The following is a 19,347-nucleotide window of genomic DNA, read 5'->3' as shown; positions in this document are numbered from 1 at the left end:
CCTGTCGGGGTCCGGGGAAACATGTTAAGAGTTCAATGCATTGCTGTGAGCTGTGGTGTAGGTTGCAGACGAGGCTCTGATTCCGTGTTGCTGTGGCTGTGGTGTAGGCTAGTGGCTACAGCTCCGATTAAACCCCTACCCTGGGAACCTCCATATGCCGCAGGTGCGGCTCTAGAAAAGACCAAAAAAAAGCTTAGAACAGTACCTGGCACAAAATAAGCCTGAAGTGTCAGCAATTTAAAAAAAAAAAAATTTTTTTTTTTGGCCTTCTTAGGGCTATACCCATGGCATATGGAAGTTCCCAGGCTAGGGGTCAAATCGGAGCCACTGGCCTACGCCACAGCCACCGGGGATCCTTAACCAGGAGCGAGGCCAGGGATGGAAGCTGCATCCTCATGGATGCCAGTCAGGTTCGTGAACTGCTGAGAACTCCTGGAGACCGTGATCAATGGCGTGTGGTCAACCACTCTGTGACTGTGTCACCTGTTCTGCTTTTTGCAGGTGACCAAGCCCTCTGAACATCGCGGTCCTTTGCCTCAGTATCCGTGGTGAGGAAGCACAGCTTACAGACTTTCCCCAGTTTTATGAGTTACGTAGTAACCGCTGTTACCCCTGAGCTTGTGTTCCTTTGGGACAGCAGCTTCCTTCTCAAGTCATTTTCAACTCCTTGCTCAAACCAGGCCTCCTGGGTAATGTGAGCCCTTGCGGCAGCTCCACCCAGGTCCGAGGCTGGCTCCAGGAGATGAGCAGAAAGTTGGTGTAGGGCAGACCTGAGCCAGCTGCAGAGCTTTCCAAGGCAGGTGCCACAATCTGGAATGTTGCCTCCCCGTTCTGATTCTGGATGGAGCTGCTGGTGAGGAGAGGCCAGAGTGAGTGGTCAGCGGAGGCACCTGAGTCCTGTGGGGCAGGTCACAGGCTCTGGCGGGGGTACCACATCTGCTTCCATCCTGGGTGCCCCTGAGCCTGCCCTGCAGCTGCTGCCTCGCCCTGCGGCATCCAAACGGGCTCATGACTCCTGCTGGGGTAGAAACAGATCCACACCCAGGAGTTCCTGTTGTGGCTCAGCAGTAATGAATCTGACTAGAATCCATGAGGATGCAGGTTCGATCCCTGACCTCGCTCAGTGGGTTAGGGATCCAGTGTTGCCGTGAGCTATAGGGTAGGTGGCCGATGAGGTTCAGATCCCAAGTTGCTATGACTGTACAGCACAGGCAGCTACAGCTCCAATTAGACCACTAGCCTGGGAATTTCCATATATTGCATGGAATTCCCGTCGTGGCGCAGTGGTTAACGAATCCGACTAGGAACCATGAGGTTGCGGGTTCGGTCCCTGCCCTTGCTCAGTGGGTTAACGATCCGGCATTGCCGTGAGCTGTGGTGTAGGTTGCAGACGCGGCTCGGATCCCGCGTTGCTGTGGCTCTGGTGTAGGCCGATGGCTACAGCTCCGACTGGACCCCTAGCCTGGGAACCTCCATATGCCGCGGGAGCGGCCCAAGAAATAGCAAAAAGACAAAAACAAAACATATATTGCAAGTGTGGCCCTAAAAAAAGTCAAAAAAAAAAAAAAAAGAAAAGAAAAGAAGTAGATCCACACCCAATAGAAAGATGAGTAAAGGATGAAAAAAGAGAGGTCTCCAGGGGAGTTCCCATAGTGGCTCAGCGGAAATGAATCTGACTGGTATCCATGAGGACGTAGGTTCAATCCCTGGCCTTGCTCAATGAGTTAAGGCTCTGGCGGCATTGCTGTGAGCTGCAGTATAGGTCACAGATGCGGCTCTGATCTGGCATTGCTGGGGCTGTGGCGGCATAGGCAGCCACAGCTCCGATTTGCCCCCAGCCTGGGAACCTTCATATGCTACGGGTGCGGCCCTTAAAAACAAAACAAAACCAAAAAACGGCATTTGAGATTTTGTCATATCTCAGAGTGGCAAAAATGTTAGGTAACACCACGTCTGGTGCTGTGTGAAAATGATGGTCACCTATCTTGTTGGTGGGAATGCATACTGGTACAACGTCCGTGGAGGAAAATCTGAAACTCTCCAAGTTACAAATACACATACCTTATGGCCCAGCAATTCTACTTCTAGGAATTAATTCTACTGGGACACAGGTGAAATCAGTGCTGTTTGTAATTGAAGCAAAAGATGTGATGAAATCAGCGTCCATTTCAGATGTAAAATCTGGGAACCCACATCAATTTTTTAAAAGCCAGTTATCTTACCAGCAAAATAGGTTTATTCAGGAGCAGGAAAGAATTACCATTTGGGACAAGAATTATGACAGCTCTTCTAAAGCAAAGGAGAGGAAACTTTTCTTTTTTAGAGCCAGCACCTGGGGCACATGGAAATTCCCAGGCTAGGAGTCAAATCGGAGCTACAGCTGCAGGCCTGTGCTACAGCCACAAACTACACCACAGCTCCCGGCAACACCAGATCTTTAACCCACTGAGTGGGGCCAGGGATGGAACCCACATCTTCATGGATACTAGTTGATAAGTTACCAAGTTACCACTGAGCCACAAGGGGAACTCCCAGAGGAAACTGCTTTATGGAGGAGAAGGGGAATTTGGGAGCGGCTGATATATAAACAAAAAGACAAAAAGTCCCTTGGAGGAAAACTGGGAGCTGGTAGTAGCTTTTCATTGGCTTCATTTGACAGTTTCTCATTGGCTGAGCTATTGCCAGGCCAACAGAAAATCCTTCTTCCTCCAGCTGGTGGTGATAAAATAGCCTGATCCCAGCCTTGTGGAGCAGTAGAGGGCCAAGGGAGGAGAGTGAGTGGCCCCAGAGCATCCCACCCCCCCACGAGGAGGATAGCCCAAACAGGTTCCTTGGGCACCTCTCACCCCCAGCTGAAGGAGTGAAGGGGAGCAGAGCGTGGGCCCCCTCGGTTTGACACGGTACCAGCCTGGCCAGGCTGGCTGCAACTCCCAGTGGCATGATTGCCCTGTCCACGGCCTTTGTCCGCAGCTGCAGCTCCTCTTTCCTGGGCGGCCTCCGCTCTATTGTTGGCAGAGGGGGTCAGGACCCGCAGCCACCTGCATTATTGATGCGCAAGCGTAAAATGGGAGACGCGGGGGCGGGTAGATTGAGCCTGTAGCTCCAGCCGGAGCAGGACGAGAGCGGAGCGCCTGTGGTGTGCGCCCAGAGCTCCCACGGGCAGCCTGATCCTAGGTAAGGGGAGAGGCTGAAAAGTCATGGGCAGGAGAAAGGGCAAGGCGCCCCAGAACCCGGAGGGGTCCAGGAGGCCCGTCTCGGGGGAGCGGGAATCCGGGTCGGCCAGCTCAGACAGCGCGCCCAGCCGGGAACGCCGACAGGGCCGCGGTAAGGCCCGCGGGGAGAGACTGCTCTTGGAACCTGGCACCGTGGGAGGCCAGGAGACCCCCGGTGGCCGCAGGAAGCCCACCGTAGAGGAGGACAGCGACTGCAGGCGGCCAGAGGCTGGGCCGCCCCCGGAGGCTGCGGGGAGACAAGGCCGCGCTCGGCGTCGGGGATGCCGGCCTCAGGAGAGACGCAAACCCGGGGACGACCCTGGGGGGGCCCTGGAGGAGCGTCTCCCCCGAGAAGGGAGGACACACGAGCACAACCACCGCAGAAGGAGAGGGAAAGGGCGGGGACGCTCGGCTCGGCGGAGTCGCCCGGAGACCCGGAGCCTCAATGGGGACACGTCAGGTGGAGACGGGGTTCGTTCTTGCCCGGACAGCGAAGCCCAAGAGGCCCAGGAGAGCAGCAGCCAGGGCGGCGGGGCTCCGGAGCTACGGCCCAACTCGGAGCAAACGGACGCCGGCTCGGGGGGCACTCAAAGCGGTCCGGAGTCAGGTCTGGAGGCGCCAGGAGAGTGCCCGAGTAGCGACGGCCTGAGCAGCGACGCCAGGGACAGCGACAAGCCCCGGAACCCAGAAGGTGGATCGTCGGGAGCGAGGCCCCAGGGGGGGACAGAGGATTCCGGGACAGACACGGACTCAAGCCTGGAAGGGGCCGGGCCTGGACAGAGCGCACGGGTATCCCTAGGAACAGCAAGCCGGGCCACTGAGGCTGAAGAGGCTGAGATGGGCAGAAAAGCCGCGGCCTCCAGTTTCCCCGAGGGCAGCCACGCGTGCCTTCCCCGGAGCTCGCGGGCTTCTCGGGACCCCAGGCCGGCCTGGGACGTGAGAGATAGTGAGGTGCAGCCAGAGGCTAGGACGACGGGGGCCGAGCCTGGAAAAGCCGAGGCCTTGACTGCCCAGGGTCAGCACCACCAGGTCGGAAAGGTGGTGGGGAAGGTGCAAGGGCAGGCAGGTGCCAGCGAAGCGGGAGCTGGAGTTGATGAGCCCAGGGACTCAGCGCCACTGGCCGCCCTGGTGGCGCTCCGTAGGCTCCGCGGGAAGTCCCCGCCAGCCCCCGCTCCCCAGGCCGCGGGTTCCCGAAGCTCTGGCCTCAAAGAGCGATTCCTGCGCGCGGCGAGGGCCCTGGGCCTTTTGCGGTGGCTGCGGCTGCAGCTCCGGCCGCAGGGGGCACAGGGGGCGCAGGGGGCACAGGGGGCGCAGGGGGCGGGGCCGCGGGCGGGCGAGGGGCGGGGCCGAGGCCGAGCGCCTGGTTTGCGGCGCCGTCTGGTGCTGAGCCTGGCGGGAGTAACGAGGCTAGGGGGGCGGTCGAGGGCTCCCCCTGGCGGCGGCTCGAGCTCCCAGCCGGTGGCGAAAAGCCCAGCCCTCGACGACCCTAGTGAGGAGGTGACTCCAGATCCCAAGTTCGCGGTCGTATTCCCCAGGATCCACAGGGCAGGGAGGGCGTCGAGCAGCCAGAGCTCAGAGGAAGTGCCCACGGACGCCCCCGCTGGGGAGGGGCGCGTTCGGTCTTGTGCGGGGGCTTCAGGGGACAATGAGGGGCGCTGGGCACTTGGAGAAGGGTTGGCCGGGCCCCACCACTGCTCTCTTCTTAGCCCAACTCCCCCAGACGAGCCCTCACTCAATGGGAGCAGCTCCAGCAGTGAAGCGGAGCCCGAGATCTTGGAGGCCGAGGCCCCGGTGCACTGGGCTCAGAGTTCCGACCCCCACGAGGACCCTGGGCTTGGCACCGAGGCATTGCTGCCGCGACTCACTTTGGAGAGAAGCCCAGGCTCTTGCAGGTCCCTGAGGGATCGGTGGGAGCTGGAGGATGAGGCTGAGGAGGCCCTGGAGAGGGACCTGGAGCTGAGCCTGGGGTGGGACCTGGAGGCGTCACCCTTGCCTGGTGCAGAGGGCCAGAGCCTCCTGGATGACCTGGAGGACACGGAAGACCTGGCCCTACTGCGGTGAGTGGGCGCAGCTCTGAACCTGCCATGCCTGGGTCACATTTGCTCATATCCTGTCCTACCCTAGTTTTTATGAATTGTATCCTTAGAAGGGGTGTGGCTTCACAAAAGGTTATCTGGCTGGAAGGGGCGGGTGAGGGATGGGAATAGGTGCCACTTATGTCTCTAGTTGGCACAAAGCTTCCCTCTGGGTCAGCAGCCTGGTTCTGCTTGTAATGCCCACCGGGGGCTGGCAGGTTGCTTAGCAACCAGCCCCTGTGTTATGCCTGGCCTGGGAGAGGGTGCATGACTTGGTAGAAGTGTCCCTGCAGCCAGTGGCACCGCTAACCCGGGCCCCCCTTCTGCCCACCGCTCCCTGCTCCCCCTCCCTGCTTCCCCACAGGCCCCTGTGTCACAGCTCGGTGCTGCTCTGCCTCAAGAAGAGGTTTCACCTGGGCCGAATCTACGTACGTATGGGGGACGGGGGCTGGGGTCCCCTTTCCCCTGGGCTCAGAGGGCTCCCTAGCACCCCTGGAGTGTCTCCCACCTTCCTGCCCCTCCCTGCGCTGGATGCTGAACCCTCCCTGGGGCCCTGCAGAGCAGGGCAGGGCCGGGCAATCGGAGCCCCTTTCCATTTGCTCCCTCCATGTTCTGATGAGAGCTTCCACTTTCTTCCTAGACCTTTGGGGGGCCTCTCCTGCTCGCTCTGAACCCCCACCGGCCCCTGCCTCTCTTCTCACCCGAAATCCTGGCCAGCTACCACCCCAGGAATGCACCCAACGCCACCCCGTATGTGAATTTGCCCCACCAGCCCTCCGCTCACCCCCCTGGGTGGCTAAGCCCCAGCTTGTCCCATGGGTTGAGGTCCCAGGGATGGTGGGCATGCCCTGCCTACACCCAGGAGGGCCCCAGATGCCCGTCTCTGGCCACCTTCTCATCCCCCACCCTCCTCCCCAGACACGTCTTTGCTGTCGCGGCATCTGCCTGTAACCTGTCTCAGAGCGCTGGGCAGGGCACATCCATCCTCCTCAGGTGAGTGGTGGCTGCCCTGCCCGGCTGAACCCTCAGGCCACGCCGAGGGCCAGGAGTCAGGGGTGTGGGGTCTGCATTTGAAACTGCCGGTCCATTGCTGGGCAGCAGCTCTGGACTTCTTAAGACTGTGCCCTTTGAACATGACGTCTTGGGGACTTTCTGTCTGGTCTCTGTGCCCTGGGTCTCTGTGTCTACATTCCTGGGAGTCGCCTTGAGGGTGCTGTCACTTCCAGGTGGGCATACCCCCACTTTGGGGCTCGGTGGGGTTGTCCTCTATGCCTTCTCCTGGAGACCCTGGCAGCCCTCTCCCTCCCACAGTGGGCACAGCGGCTCTGGGAAGACAGAAACTGCCAGAAAGATTGTGCACTTCCTAAGCAGCCTGGAGCAGGAGCAGACGAGGGACAGAGGGTGTCAGGTGAGGGGTAGCTGGCCATTTTCCAGGGACCATCCTACTCCTTTGGGCCAAGGGGCAGCCCCAGGCTTCGCCTACTGTGGGGGCAGGGTGGGCCGGGGTAGAGCCAACCCTCCATGGACCAGCAGAACTCCCAGGTACGTTGTGTCCTTAGCCGGGACACCTGATGAGGGGACACTCGAATGCCCCTCCCCCCTCCAGCTGGACGACATACTGCCCGTGCTTCGCAGCTTCGGCCATGCCAAGACGATCCTTAATGCCAACGCTAGCCGCTTTGGCCAGGTCTTGTGCCTCCACCTGCAGCAGTGAGTGATGGGTCTGGGGGGCAGGGGCACCCGTGATCAGCCCCCCTTACAGGGGTCCAACCCTTGGGTCCAGCCCATGGTGCGTCCGATTCTAAGCGGGGGCCCCCAGGCTGCATGTACCCTGGGCACCCTCACCCAGTGTCCTGTGCCCACAGTGGGGTCATCCTGGGAGCCTCTGTGTCACATTACCTGCTTGAGACCTCAAGAGTGGTGTTTCAGGTAAGACCCACCCTGCTGCTCTGAAAGCGAGAGAGAGGGAGGGGTCCCTGTAAGGGGCCGTGGTCCCTCGGTCTCCAGGCCTGCCTTCCCCAGGACTTGTCCTTGTTCCCTGGGATGCTGGACCCGTCTGCTTCTTCCCCTAAGCCTGTCCTTCTCTCCCGAGGCCCAGGCTGAGCGGAGCTTCCATGTGTTTTATGAGCTGCTGGCAGGGCTGGACCCCAGGGAGCAGGAGCAGCTCTCCCTCCAGGGGCCAGAGACCTACTGCTATCTGAACCAGGTGGGGGAAGGCCCCCTGGGTGCTGGGCCACAGGGCCTGCCTGGAGAGGGAGGCTCTGGTGGCTGGCCCCTGCCCCCTCACCCCTGCTGCCCTCTGCAGGGCCAGGCCTGCAGGCTGCAGGGCAAGGAGGATGCCCAGGACTTCACAGGACTGGTGAAGGCCCTGCAGGCGCTGGGCTTGTGCGCCGAGGAGTTGACTGCGGTCTGGGCTGTTCTGGCCACTGTCCTGCAGCTGGGCAATATCTGCTTCTGCTCTTCAGAGGTGAGCTCCCTCTGGAGTTCCCGTTGTAGCTCCGTGGAAACAAACCAGACTAGTATCCACAAGGATGCAGGTTCGATCCCTGACCTCACTCAGTGGGTTAAGGATCAGGCGTTGCCGTGAGCTGTGGTGTAGGTAACAGACGTGGATCGGATCCCACATTGCTGTGGCTGTAGTGTAGGCTGGCAGCGGCAGCTCTGATTCAACTCCTAGCTTGGGAACTTCCATACGCCGTGGGCACGGCCCTAAAAAGCAAAAAATTAAAATAAAAAAAAAAAGGCGAGCTCCCTCTGAGGCACTGGATTGCTGGTGCATCATTAGAGCAGCCATAGCAACTCCGAACGCTTGTGTGTAGGAGACCACAGAGCCCTGAGTCCTGTTCAGGGCCTCACCACTGCCCTGGGAAGCAGATGGACTCCCGTGGTGTAGATGAGAAAAGTGGGGCCTGGGTCTTTCTGCATCTGTACCAATCCTGTCCCCCTCAGCTGCCACCCTCAGAAGGGGACTTGGCCTTAATCGAGCAGCTATCATGTACCCGCCTTGTGTAAATCACTTTCCATGTATTTTCTAATTCACGGCTCCTGACAACGCTGGAGCTTCAAGGGGGTTACTCTCCCTTTAACGGTAGGACGGTGGGGGCTCAGAGGGGGAGAAAGACGTGTCAGGGCCCCCCAGCTAGTGGAAGGTCCAGTTGGGATTCGCACTGTGGGCCGTCGGGCTCCAGAGCCGGCGCCTGCCTGCCCAGATCGACCTCCGGGGGAGCGGGCACCTTGCCAGGCGAAGCCAGGCCCTGTCCCTGCCCCGTGGGATGTGGCCCTTCCCCACGCAGAGCTGTCCCCGCTCCCCACCCCCTCTGTCCAGAGGGAGTCCCAGGAGGTGGCCGCCGTGTCCAGCTGGGCCGAGATCCACACGGCAGCCCGGCTGCTGCGAGTGCCGCCCGAGCGCCTGGAGGGGGCTGTCACCAGGAGGGTCGTGGTGAGCTCGAGGCCTGGGGAGGCGGGGGCCTAACCAGACCACCCAAGGCCTGGGGAGCACAGCATGGGCCTCGGGCCTGATGTGCCTCAGACGTATCCTCTGCCCTCTAGGAGACGCCCTATGGCCAGGTCTCGAGATCTCTGCCCCTGGAAAGCGCCATCGATGCCAGGTGGCCCTGGGGGCAGGAGAGAGCTAGACGTGGGCCTGGAGCCCCGCTGCCTGAGGCTCACTCACCACGCCCACAGGGACGCCCTGGCCAAGGCCCTGTACTCGCGCCTCTTCGCCTGGCTTCTGAGGAGGACCAACGCACGGCTGGCACCTCCTGGGGAGGGAGGCAGCGTGGTCACTGTCACCGTCGTGGACGTCTATGGCTTTGAGGTCACCCCTTGGGGTGGGGGCCAGGAAGGGGTACCCGTCTCATCCTGGTTATTTCTGGGGCTCCCAGCCGCTCTCCTGGGGACGGGGACACTCGTGCACTGCTTGCCTGTTGACCATAAGATGGTCCACGGGTCTGTCTGCCCTGTCCGGTCCTGACATCGCTTCTGGAGAGTTCTGTCCTGCTTGGCCTTGCACAGTAAGGCAGGGAGGCCCTTGCATGGATCAGCCCACAGCCTCACCTCTCGTGTACCCAGAGGAGGGGAGAGAGGGAGAGGGAGAGAGAGAGAGAGAGAGAGAGAGAGAGAAAGAAAGAAATGACCATAGCAAGTGTGTGTGTGTGTGTGCACGCAGATATGCATACTTGTGTGTGTTTTAGGTCCTGTCAAAACCCCATATAAACCTACATGAGGTGGCAGCTCTGCTGGGCTTACTGGTAAAGTGCTGGGGGTAGGGCACAGAAGAAGCAGCCTGGAAGGCTTCCTGGAGGTGGCAGCCTAGAGCTCTGCTTATGAGGATGTGGGATCCTGATAGCCAGCGAACTAGGTGCTTCCAGACCACAGGGTGGCTGTGACTCGAGGCCCAAGGCTCACAGTGGTGCTGAAGCAGAAGGCAGGGGTGTGGGTTCCTGGAGAGAGAGGCCTGACTGGCTGGGGCATGGCAACCTGCACACTGTGCCAGGGTCTTTGGACTTGACCCTGGAGGCTGCAGCATCAGCCCTGGGACACCATTCCCGCCTAGTGCTGGGGAGGGTGTGGGCAGCCATGGGAAGGGGGTGAAGGGCACCAGGCCTGTGTCCTGACCCCATAGGGGTGCCCGCCCTCACTGCCCACACACCCCCAGGCACTGCGGGTCAATGGCCTGGAGCAGCTGTGCAACAACCTGGCCAGCGAGCGCCTACAGCTCTTCTCCAGCCAGATGCTGCTGGCCCAGGAGGAGGTATGGGGAGCTGGGCATGGAGATGGCAGGGGGACACCCAACTATTTCCCAGGACAGAGGCCATCCCTGGTAAAGAGGGGGCACTGCGCTCAGAGCTCTGCCCCAAAGCCCCCCCTTGCTGTGGGCCATCTCAGTCCTTCTGAGCCTCAGTGTACCCATCTGTAAGATGGGAGGGCCATCCCGGCCCTGGCTCGGATGAGGCCCCCCGTGAACATGGGGGGTCCCTGTAAGGCAAATGCTGCCTCTTCCCAGGAGGAGCATCGGCGAGAGCTGCTGCCCTGGGTGCCCGTCCCCCAGCCTCCGCGGGAGTCCTGCCTGGGCCTCCTGGCAGACCAGCCCCACAGCCTCCTGGGTATCCTCGATGCCCAGACGTGGCTGTCCCAGGTGAGCCTGCAGTGTTGGGGACAAGGAGCTGGGGCCCTAATGGCCAGCTTGGACTAGGCAGGGCTTCCCAGGGGAACAATAAGGTACTGAGGTCCTGGGCCCCTGCCCACAGGCCCCAGAACAGCTTGGGAAAGCGATGCCCAAACCAGATTCCCATCCTTTCTCTGGGTGATCATGAGCCGGATGCCCAAGCTCTCTGGTTCTGGCCACAGAAGGGGAACGGTAGAGCCTGAAGGGCAGGGTGGTGGGGACTGTGCAGGGCTCCTGAGGGACTGCCTTCCTCCCACCCCTGTGTCAATAGCTCCCTCGATACACTCCAGCCTCTCCGTTACTTTCTGTTTTTCTTTTTTTCTTTCTTTTTTTTTTTTTTTGTCTTTTTGCTATTTCTTGGGCCGCTCCCACGGCATATGGAGGTCCCCAGGCTAGGGGTCTAATCGGAGCTGTAGCCACCGGCCTATGCCAGAGCCACAGCAACACGGGATCTGAGCCGCGTCTGCAACCTACACCACAGCTCACGGCAACGCCGCATCGTTAACCCACTGAGCAAGGGCAGGGATCGAACCCACAACCTCATGGTTCTTAGTCGGATTCGTTAACCACTGCGCCACGACGGGAACTCCCACTTTCTGTTTTTCTAACACTCGTGTCCACGAGCAAGGACACCGTTTATTTATTCATTGACTCTTTGCCCTGAACTAGACGGAGCTCTGCAAGGGCTAGGCTCCGTCTGAAGGGTTCCAGCCCTGTCCACAGCGCCTGGCATGTGTTTAAGTATTCCTTAAATATCAAGTGCATGTGCCATGTGCTGTGCTGGAGATTAAAAACATGAGCAAAAACAGACCCATTCTTGCCCTCTTAGAGGCTGCACTATAGCAGGAGAGAGGTATTAGCTAAAAACACACACACGCATAGAATCAAATAAAAAACCACATCTGTATGGCTCAGTGGGTAAGTACGGGGCCGTGAGGGCATGCCAGGGGTTTGATTCTTCTCGAGGACCCAAGGCCATGGAAGCCAAATACGAAATGACCTCTCTTTCCCCAATTAGAGGTCGAAAATGAGAGGTGAAAAATAACGGTGAAGTACTCAAACGTGATGATAGTTCATTGATCAGTGTAATAGGAACATTAAAGTATTATCATTCACTTCTCTTTCTTGGCCACACCGACTGCATGGGGATGTTTCCCACCCTGGGATCGAACCCACGCTGCCGCGGAGGCAACGCGGGATCCTGAACCCGCTGGGTCACCGCAGGGACTCCTAACATTCATTTCCTAACAGTCGCACATATTTGCAATCCCTCATTAGGTAAACAGGGTGTTCCTTCATAAATGATTGCTTTCCCCAGTTCATAATGCTTCATAGAGTGTTGAAACTGGTCCCAGGAGTCTTTGATGGCTGGGACCCTCTGACCTGGGCTGACACACTCAGCCCCGCCTTGAGTCTCCATTTTTTTTTTTTTTTTGGTCTTTTTGCCATTTCTTGGGCCGCTCCTGTGGCATATGGAGGTTCCCAGGCTAGGGGTCGAATCAGAGCTGTAGCCACCGGCCTACGCCACAGCCACAGCCACAGCAACGCAGGATCTGAGCCGCATCTGCAACCTACACCACAGCTCACGGCAACGCCGGATCCTTAACCCGCTGAGCGAGGGCTGGGACTGAACCCGCAACCTCATGGTTCCTGGTCGGACTCGTTAACCACTGCGCCACGACGGGAACTCCGAGTCTCCATCATTTGAAAGAGCACTTCTCAAGGCGGTGTTGGGTGTTGATCCTGGAATTATTTCTCCAAGCAGCAGGTTCCTCTTCCTAAATAAGTTCCCTTTCCCCAAGTATTTGTTGTTTAAGTTCCTAAGCTTCAGAAAGTAACCTCTTACTCGGTGGCTTTTTAAAAGTGTCCTTGACAGATTTGTTTAGAAACACCTGTCGGAATTCCTCAGTGGCTCCGTGTGTTAAGGATCCCGCGTTGTTGCTGCTGTGATGTGGGTTTGATCCCTGGCCCAGGAACCTCCACATGCCACGGTGGTGGAGGGGGGGGGGGAGGAAACACCTGTAATTGTGAGATGAGACTCCTGGGAGTGATTGCTAAATTTGCCTTCCATCCCCTGGGCCCATTTCTTTCCAATAATTACATCAGGGGTCCTCTGAGCCACCACAGCGCCTATTGGCCAAGGTGGTTTCTGTATGGGAGGCTGCTGTATCTTTCTCAAGTGGGAACTGATTGTTCAGAATGGTCTGGGGGGAGTTCCCATTGTGGCACAGTGGAAACAAATCTGACTTGTATCCATGAGGACGCAGGTTCGATCCCTGGCCTCGCTCAGTGGGTTAAGGATCCAGTGTTGCCGAGAGCTGAGGTGTAGGTCACAGACATGGCTTGGATCCTACATTGTTGTGGCTGTGGTGTAGGCCGGCAGCTGTAGCTCCGATTCAACCCCTAGCCTGGGAACCTCCCTATGCCTTGGGTGCAGCCCTAAAAAACAAAAATAAAAAATTGTCCATGGAACAGAGGCCATGCTCTTTGTAAAGAAGCAGATATGGGCGACTCTTCCTGAAAAAGAAGGTTGGCGCCCAAAGCTCCCCTTTTGCTGCGTGTCTGTGGTTTGGGGGCCGGGAGGAAGCTCAGTCCCAGTGGGAGAACAGCCCCTGCAAAGGGCTGAGAAGCTCTTGCTCTTATCAGGCCACAGACCATAACTTTCTCCAAAAGTGCCACTACCACCATGGCGACCACCCGCTCTACGCCAAGCCCCAGCTGCCCCTTCCTGTCTTCACTGTGCAGCATTTCGCCGGGACCGTCACATACCAGGTATCAGGGCGGATCTGTGAGGGCGGCGTGACCCTGACAGGTGAGGCGGGAGAGTGGGGAGGCCTCTTCCTGGCCCTCAGCCTCACCCAGCACAGGATTTCCTGAGGTCTTGGTGAGCGTTGGGAGGCGGGGGGGAGTCGAGGGGCAGAGCATAGGGGTGAGTCCTGACCCTGATAACCTCAGCCAGCTGACTTCGTCTGAGCCACCATTGCCTCGTCTGTAAAATGGGAATGGGAGCCTGTCCTGCAGCATCGTCCTGCAGGTTAATACAACTACGGGGAAATGGCAGGGCAGGTGCCTGGCGTGGGTGCTCCCTGAAGGCGCTGTCCTCTCCCCCTTGTGGTGACTCGACACCCACACAGGAGGAGAGCTGCTGAGGCCAGGGGGCCTGGTACAAACGGTAGGACTATGTGACTGGTTTGAGGTGGGGTAAGTCAGGTGGGTTTCCTGGAGGAGGTGACACGCTCTCATTGTAGAAGCAAACATATGAACTAGCCAGGAGTTACTCAAACAAGAAACACAAGGAGTAGATGTACATTATACCTCAAAAAAAATCAACGTATGGAAAAAAAAAAAAAAACACAAGGAGATTGAATGAAAGAAAACTGTGAGGGAGTTCCTGTTGCAGCTCAGCGGCTTGGGAACCCCGATATCGTCTCCATGAGGATGAGAGTTCGATCCCTGGACTCTCTGTGGGTTAAGGATCTGGCGCTGCCACAAAAGTTTAGCCCACGTCGCAAGTGTGGCTTGGATTCTGCAGTGCCACAAGCTGAGGCATAGGCACAGATGCGGGTCCGATCCCGTGCTGCTGTGGCTGTGGTGTAGGCCTGCAGCTGATTTGACCCCGGGGCCAGGAGTTTCCATGTGCCGCAGGTGTGGCCATTAAAAAAAAGACAAAAAAAAAAAAACCCCAGAAAACTATGAAACTGTAACATTGAAAGTCACGAAAAAAGACCAAAATGGAGGAACGAGCCACGTTCCTGTTGAGCAGCCTGTATTTGCGCTTTCCCAGTTCATCTAGAAAAGTCATGCAAGTCCAGGCAATGCTCCAATGAGTTTTTTACGAGAAGAAGAAATAGGTTTTCACAAAATTATCCTGAAGTATAGGTGTTCCCGCTGTGGTGCAACAGGATCGGTGGTGTCTCTGGAGTGCTGGGACATAGGTTCAATCCCTGGCTTGGCATAGTGGGTTAAGGATCTGGCAATGCTGCAGCTGTGGCATAGGTTGCAACTGGCCCATATGCTAGGGGGCAGCCAAAAATGAAAAAAAATTCTGTAGTATAATCTGGAAGAGAAATGCATGAGACGAGCCAATAAGATACTGAAAATCAAAGGATTATGGAGGAATTTCCTCTACCAGATATTAACACATTTTAAAGTTCTAGTAATTAGAAGAGCATGGTATCGGAGCTCCCTTGTGGTGCAGCAGCTTAAGCATTTGGCTAAATAAATTAATGTGGTAAAACATACATAACAAAAAATTTACCATTTCTACCATTTCTAAGTGATTTTACTTTTTTTTTTTTCTTTTTAGGGCCATACCCACAGCAGATGGAAGTTCCCAGGCTAGGGGTCTAATCAGGGCTGTAGCTGCCGGTCTACACCAGAGCCACAGCTACGCAGGATCTGAGCCGTGTCGGCGAGCTACACCACAACTCACAACAACGCCGGATCCTTAACCCACTGAGCAAGGCCAGGGATTGAACCTGCAACCTCGTGGTTCCCACAACTCATGGTTCCTAGTTGGATTCATTAACCACTGAGCCACGACGGGAACTCCATTAAATACACTCATGATGTTGTATAACCAGCACTACAATCCTTTTCCAGAACTTTTTTCATCCCAAACAAAACTCCGTGCCCATTAAATACTAACTCCCTAATTCCCCACCTCCAGCCTCTGGTCATAGCTAATTTTTCTGTATCTTATAAATTTGCCTATTCCAGGCATCTTATGTCAGTGGAATCATAACACACACAATCCTTGTGTGTCTGACCTATTGCACTAAGCATAATATTTCCAAGATTCATCCATGATGTAGCACGTATCAGAATTCCCTTCCTTTTTACGGCCAAATAATATTCTATTGTATGGAGGCCACATTTTGATTATCCATCATCCATTGGTGGACACTTACTCTGTTTCCACCCTTTGGCTCTTTTGAACTGTGCTGCTATGAACATGTGTGTACAAGTAACTGCTCAAGTCTCTGCTTTCAATTTTTTTTTTTCTTTTTTGTTTTTTAGGGCCACATCCATGGCACATGGAGGTTCCCAGGCTAGGGGCTGAATTGGAGCTACAGCTGCCGGCCTACACCACAGCCACAGCAACACAGGCTCCAAGCCATGTCTGTGAGACCTACACCACAGCTCACAGCAATGCTGGATCCTTAACCCACTGAGCGAGGCCAGGAATCAAACTCGCGTCTTCATGGATCCTAGTTGGTTCATTAACTGCTGAGCGATGAAGGGAGCTCCTCTGCTTTCAGTTCTTTTGCATATTTACCTAGGAGTGGGTGTGCTGGGTCACGTGGTAATTCTGTGTTTCCTTTTTGAGGAGCCATCAAACCACTTTCCTCAGTGGCTGCACCATTTTATACTCCCACCAGGAATGCCTGAGGATCCCAGTTTCTCTGCATCCTTGCCAGTACTTGTTATTTTCCACCTTTTTTTTTTGTCTTTTTAGAGCTGCACCTGCAAGATATGGAGGTTCCCAGGCTAGGGGTCTGATCGGAGCTGTAGCTGCCGGCCTACACCACAGCCATAGCAACACCATATCCAAGCCACACCTTCAACTTACACCACAGCTCACGGCACCCCTGGATCCTTAACCCACTGAGCGAGGCCAGGGATTGAACATGTGTCCTCATGAAAACGAGCCGGATTCATTTCCAATGCTCTGCAGCGGGAACTCCTGCCTCTCTTTGAGTGGAGTTGTTTTTGTCCTTGTTGAGGTGTAAGAGTTCTCTGCATAATCTGGATATCAATCCCTTATCCAATCTGTGATTTTTTTTCCCATTTGTGGGTTGCCTTTCACTCTCTCTCTCTCTCTTTTTTTTTTTTTTTTTGCTTTTTTTGTTTAGGGCTGCACTAGCGGCATATGGAGGTTCCCAGGCTAGGGGTCCAATCAGAGCTATAGCTGCCAGCCTATTGCCAGAGCCACCGAAATGCTAGCTCCGAGCCACATCTGCGATCGACACCACAGCTCAGGGCAATGCCAGATCCTTCACCCACTGAGTGAGGCCAGGGATGGAACCCGCAACCTCATGGTTCCTAGTCGGATTCGTTTCCGCTGCGCCACGACGGGAACTCCACCTTTCACTCGCTTAATACTATATTTTAATGCACTGTAGTTTTTCATTCAGATGTAATCGAGGCTTTACCTATTTTTTCTTCTGTTGCCTGTGCTTTTAGGAAATCATCGCCAAGTCCAATGTCATGAAACTTTCTCCCTTGGTTCTCTTCCAAGAGTTTTATAGCTCCAGGTCTTACCTAGAGGTCTTTGATCCATTCATTTTGAGTGAATTTTGGTATATGGCCTGAGATAAGCGCCCAACTTCAAAGGTGCCTTTAACTCGGAGGGGAGAGGCTGGACACTCTGACAAAGGGACAGGCCTCCACACCCGGCCTTCCCTCCTTGGCTTCCCCTCCTGAGCCCACATTATATCTTGCAGGTTCACAAGTTTTTAAACAGAAACCGGGATGACCTTGACCCTGCCGTGGTGGAAATGCTCGCCCAGAGCCGGCTCCAGGTGCCTCTGCCAGGCGTCCCCCCCCCCCCAAACTCTGTCCCCCCATTCTGCTCTCCTCACCCACACAGACTTGGCCAGGGGCTTGCCTTCATGATACTGGCACCTTGAACCTTTGGCTGGCCCAGCCTGGCTCCCCGGGGGGCGGACGGGCCCAGGTGAGCCAGCTGGGCGCCTTTTGACCCCACAGCTGGTGGGCAGCCTGTTCCAGGAAGCAGAGCCTGAGTCCAGGGGAGGTCGAGGCAAACCCACACTGGCCTCTCGCTTCCAGCGTTCCCTGGGGGACCTCATAGCCCAGCTTGGCAGGTGAGAATAGTGCCCCCCCGACCCCTGACCCCAGGGAGTTTGAGTGGGGGGCCAGTCTGTGCTCAGTGACCTCCCTCCACCCCCCAGGAGCCATGTCTATGCCATCCAGTGTCTCAGCCCCAACCCGGGGAAGGTGAGCTCTCTCAGCGCCTGGCCCTGCGCTTCGCAGCCGCCCTCTCCCTCCTCGTGCCCTGCCCCTCGGCCCCCACGCTTTGAGCTCCCCCCGTCCCCGACTCCAGCTGTCCCGGGCTCTGTCCCCATGGCCACAGCTTCCGGGCCTCTTTGATGTGGGACACGTGGCAGAGCAGCTGCGCCAGGCGGGCGTCCTGGAGGCTGTGTGTACCCGCAGCACCAATTTCCCCATCCGTGTGCCCTTCCGGCTCTTCCTGGCCAGGTAGGGCCCCAGGATGGGGGCAGGCAAGGATGCGGGTGCTTCAGGGCCAGGACTCCCTAGGAAGGCCGACTGGGGGACTGGGGCTCCTTCAGGCTGGAACCAGACCCACCTCCCCAGGGACCCTGGGCCTGACGTCCAACCATCCCTCCCTCCCTCCCTCCCTTCTCCTCTCTCCTTCCATCCCTGTTTCCTTTCGTCTTCATCACCCCTGTACCCCTCCACGCATTCACCCACCCCTCCTCCTTTGAGCGAAACTCTCCTGGGTGCCCGGCACATAGTAGGTGCTTTCCAAAGCATTGTTGAATGACTTACTGACTGAATAGAGCCCAAGGGGCTCGGGTATCAAATGAGTGTGGAGAAGGGTCCCTGCTTTGCTTGTTCCGACCTCAGTTCTCTGTCCTTGGGGCAGGTTCCGGGCCCTGAGGACAGAGGGGCAGGGAGAGCTCTCTGACAGGGAGCAATGTGGCACCATCCTAAGCCAGGTGCTCGGGGCTAAATCCGACCTCTGTCACCTGGGAGCCACCCAGGTGAGTGATGCGTACCTGCAGGGTGGCGGGCATGGCTAGAAAGGGGGAGGAGCATTCTGGCACTTACTCAGCATTTGGTGGTCCCTCTGGGTGGCGGGGAGATTTGGGGTGGGGCTGGCTGTCCTGGGCACCCCAATAGAATCGAAGGAAGGAGGCTGAAGCATTGGGAGAAAGATGGGGGGCCCTGGCCACTTGGTACCCAGCCTGGCCTGCCTCCAGCCCAAACCTGTGCCCCCAGGTTCTGCTGCGAGAGCCAGGCTGGCAGCAGCTGGAGCAGCACCGGACCGAGCAGCGCACCCAGGCCCTGCTCACCCTGCACCGAGGCCTCCGTGTCTGCATCTCCTGCCAGCGCCTCCGTCTCCTTCCACGAATGCAGGCTCACGTGCGTGGGCTCCAAACCAGGTCTGCAGGGTGGGGTGAGGCTGTAAGCCTCCTCCAAGGTGGTGGGGTGGGTCGTAGGCCCTTGAGGCAAGTCTGCCTGCATCCCATTGGCACTGGACTCTTCTTGACAGCATCCCCACCCATACCCATGCAGTTTCTGCTTGAATACCCTCTGTCACAAGCAGCTCATTACCTGTCGGGGCTACTCAAATCTGTAGTCTTTTAAAAAAAATCTTCTGGAGTTCTTGTCGTGGCTCAGTGGTTAACGAATCCGACTAGGAACCATGAGGTTGCAGGTTCGGTCCCTGCCCTTGCTCAGTGGATTAACGATCCGGCGTTGCCATGAGCTGTGGTGTAGGTTGCAGATGCGGCTCGGATCCCGCGTTGCTGTGGCTCTGGTGTAGGCCGGTGGCTACAGCTCCAATTCAACCCCTAGCTTGGGAACCTCCATATGCCACGGGAGCGGCCCAAGGAATGGCAAAAAGACAAAAAAAAAAAATCTTCTAATGTTTTTGGCTGTACCCATGGCCTGTGGAAAGTCTTGGGCCAGGGATCAAACCTGCTACCCAGGCCACTGAAATGACAGCACCAGATCCTTAGCCTGCTGAGCCACCAGGGAATTCCTCAAATCTGTGGTCTTGACTCCTTGACTATTTTTTTTTAGTCTGTTCTCCACTCTGCATCAAGAATACTCTTTTAGGAGTTGCCATCATGGCTCTAGTGGTTAACAAATCCGACTAGGAACCATGAGGTTGCGGGTTCGA

At 56.9% G+C, this 19,347-nt stretch overlaps 1 protein-coding gene across 1 annotated transcript in view; it reads left to right on the top strand.

Annotated features, from left to right (window-relative positions):
* Positions 1–3,093: 3,093 nt before the first annotated feature.
* Positions 3,094–19,347, top strand: part of MYO15B (myosin XVB) — a 34,873-nt gene continuing 18,619 nt past the window's right edge. The window contains exons 1-21 of the mRNA XM_047758695.1: positions 3,094–5,269; positions 5,652–5,715; positions 5,928–6,037; positions 6,206–6,280; positions 6,599–6,695; positions 6,894–6,997; positions 7,153–7,216; positions 7,380–7,493; positions 7,593–7,754; positions 8,613–8,726; positions 8,837–8,895; positions 8,972–9,104; positions 9,945–10,040; positions 10,293–10,424; positions 13,101–13,226; positions 16,901–16,978; positions 17,166–17,281; positions 17,369–17,414; positions 17,551–17,675; positions 18,085–18,202; positions 18,441–18,604. Coding sequence (XP_047614651.1) covers positions 3,198–5,269; positions 5,652–5,715; positions 5,928–6,037; positions 6,206–6,280; positions 6,599–6,695; positions 6,894–6,997; positions 7,153–7,216; positions 7,380–7,493; positions 7,593–7,754; positions 8,613–8,726; positions 8,837–8,895; positions 8,972–9,104; positions 9,945–10,040; positions 10,293–10,424; positions 13,101–13,226; positions 16,901–16,978; positions 17,166–17,281; positions 17,369–17,414; positions 17,551–17,675; positions 18,085–18,202; positions 18,441–18,604 — 4,169 coding nt within the window. The 5' untranslated portion in view covers positions 3,094–3,197. The remainder of the gene's footprint in view (positions 5,270–5,651; positions 5,716–5,927; positions 6,038–6,205; positions 6,281–6,598; positions 6,696–6,893; positions 6,998–7,152; positions 7,217–7,379; positions 7,494–7,592; positions 7,755–8,612; positions 8,727–8,836; positions 8,896–8,971; positions 9,105–9,944; positions 10,041–10,292; positions 10,425–13,100; positions 13,227–16,900; positions 16,979–17,165; positions 17,282–17,368; positions 17,415–17,550; positions 17,676–18,084; positions 18,203–18,440; positions 18,605–19,347) is intronic.

Source organism: Phacochoerus africanus, chromosome 14, assembly GCF_016906955.1.
Source record: "Phacochoerus africanus isolate WHEZ1 chromosome 14, ROS_Pafr_v1, whole genome shotgun sequence".
In the NCBI taxonomy this organism is placed as follows: Eukaryota; Metazoa; Chordata; class Mammalia; order Artiodactyla; family Suidae; genus Phacochoerus; species Phacochoerus africanus.
The sequence above is the reverse complement of the archived record's forward strand: the minus strand, read 5'-3'. Positions and strand labels throughout refer to the sequence as shown.